The following is a 1,053-nucleotide window of genomic DNA, read 5'->3' as shown; positions in this document are numbered from 1 at the left end:
TTGTGTACTTTTTCATCGTGACAGAAAAACAACAAATAGAGTTCACATGCATAAAATAAAAAAAAAAAGGATTCAAAACTGCAAGTCTATCAGCAGGCCAATAATTGTAGCAGAGAGAAAAAAGATAAACACAAATATACTTTGCATGTGTTTCCTTACTTTTTCCCTTGGGTTGTTCTGTTGAAAGAAATAAAAACAACAAAAAACCACAATTGCTTTTAAAACTTTTAAAGATAAAACTACTCTCTGAACATATTGACTAGACTCTAATTTTTTCCAGCCCCTTCCCCATTCCCTTCCCTTAAATTTCAGTGTTGCTCTGAGTTATTGCTTTCAAAAAATTTTTTTTAATGTTTTTTATTTATTTTTGAGAGACAGAGAGAGACAGTGCGAGCAGGGAAGGGTCAGAGAGAGAGGGAGGTACAGGATCTGAAGCAGGCTCCAGGCTCTGAGCTGTCAGCACAGAGCTTGACATGGGGCTCGAACCCATGAACCCTGAGATCATGACCTGAGCCGAAGCTGGACACTTAACTGACTTAGCCACTCAGGTGCCCCCGGTATTGCTGATTACTGTAGGTGCTTCCATAATTTGAGTGCAAAACATTGCTCAACAATAAATTAACCTAGGATTACACTGCTTAATCATTCTCAATGATTTATGCCTTGTGGGCTTCTTAAACAGGTGAACACGTAAACCCATATGAACAAATACAAATGAAACAGGTGAGTTACGATGCCATTCAAGACCTAAAGCAATGAGTCAGTTCCTAACTGATGCTGGTGTATCCAAGATTAAGAGAATTTATGCTTTCTGGCAAAATAAATGCTTGATACTGAACATTGCTCAATTTCTTGTCAAGCAAGCATTTCTTTGAGAACAATTATTGTGAAGGTAAACATGTGATATTTATTTTTTATTTTGCTAAATATTTCTCATAGCAGTATTATCAAAAAAGATTTGACTCTTTCTCTCATTCTCAATCTCTTTCTCTCTCCTTCTCTCCTCTATTATATATATATATATATGTATATATATATATATATATACATATA

The 1,053-nt window shown here is 35.2% G+C and overlaps 1 protein-coding gene across 1 annotated transcript in view; it reads left to right on the top strand.

Moving 5' to 3' along the window:
- Positions 1-658: 658 nt before the first annotated feature.
- The window catches only part of LOC115295326 (triadin-like), an 86,899-nt gene continuing 86,504 nt past the window's right edge, over positions 659-1,053 (top strand). Inside the window, exon 1 of the mRNA XM_029943219.1 lies at positions 659-690. Within this exon, the coding sequence (XP_029799079.1) occupies positions 659-690 (32 nt within the window). The remainder of the gene's footprint in view (positions 691-1,053) is intronic.

Source organism: Suricata suricatta, chromosome 7 (genome assembly GCF_006229205.1).
Source record: "Suricata suricatta isolate VVHF042 chromosome 7, meerkat_22Aug2017_6uvM2_HiC, whole genome shotgun sequence".
NCBI classification, from domain to species: domain Eukaryota; kingdom Metazoa; phylum Chordata; class Mammalia; order Carnivora; family Herpestidae; genus Suricata; species Suricata suricatta.
The sequence above is the reverse complement of the archived record's forward strand: the minus strand, read 5'-3'. Positions and strand labels throughout refer to the sequence as shown.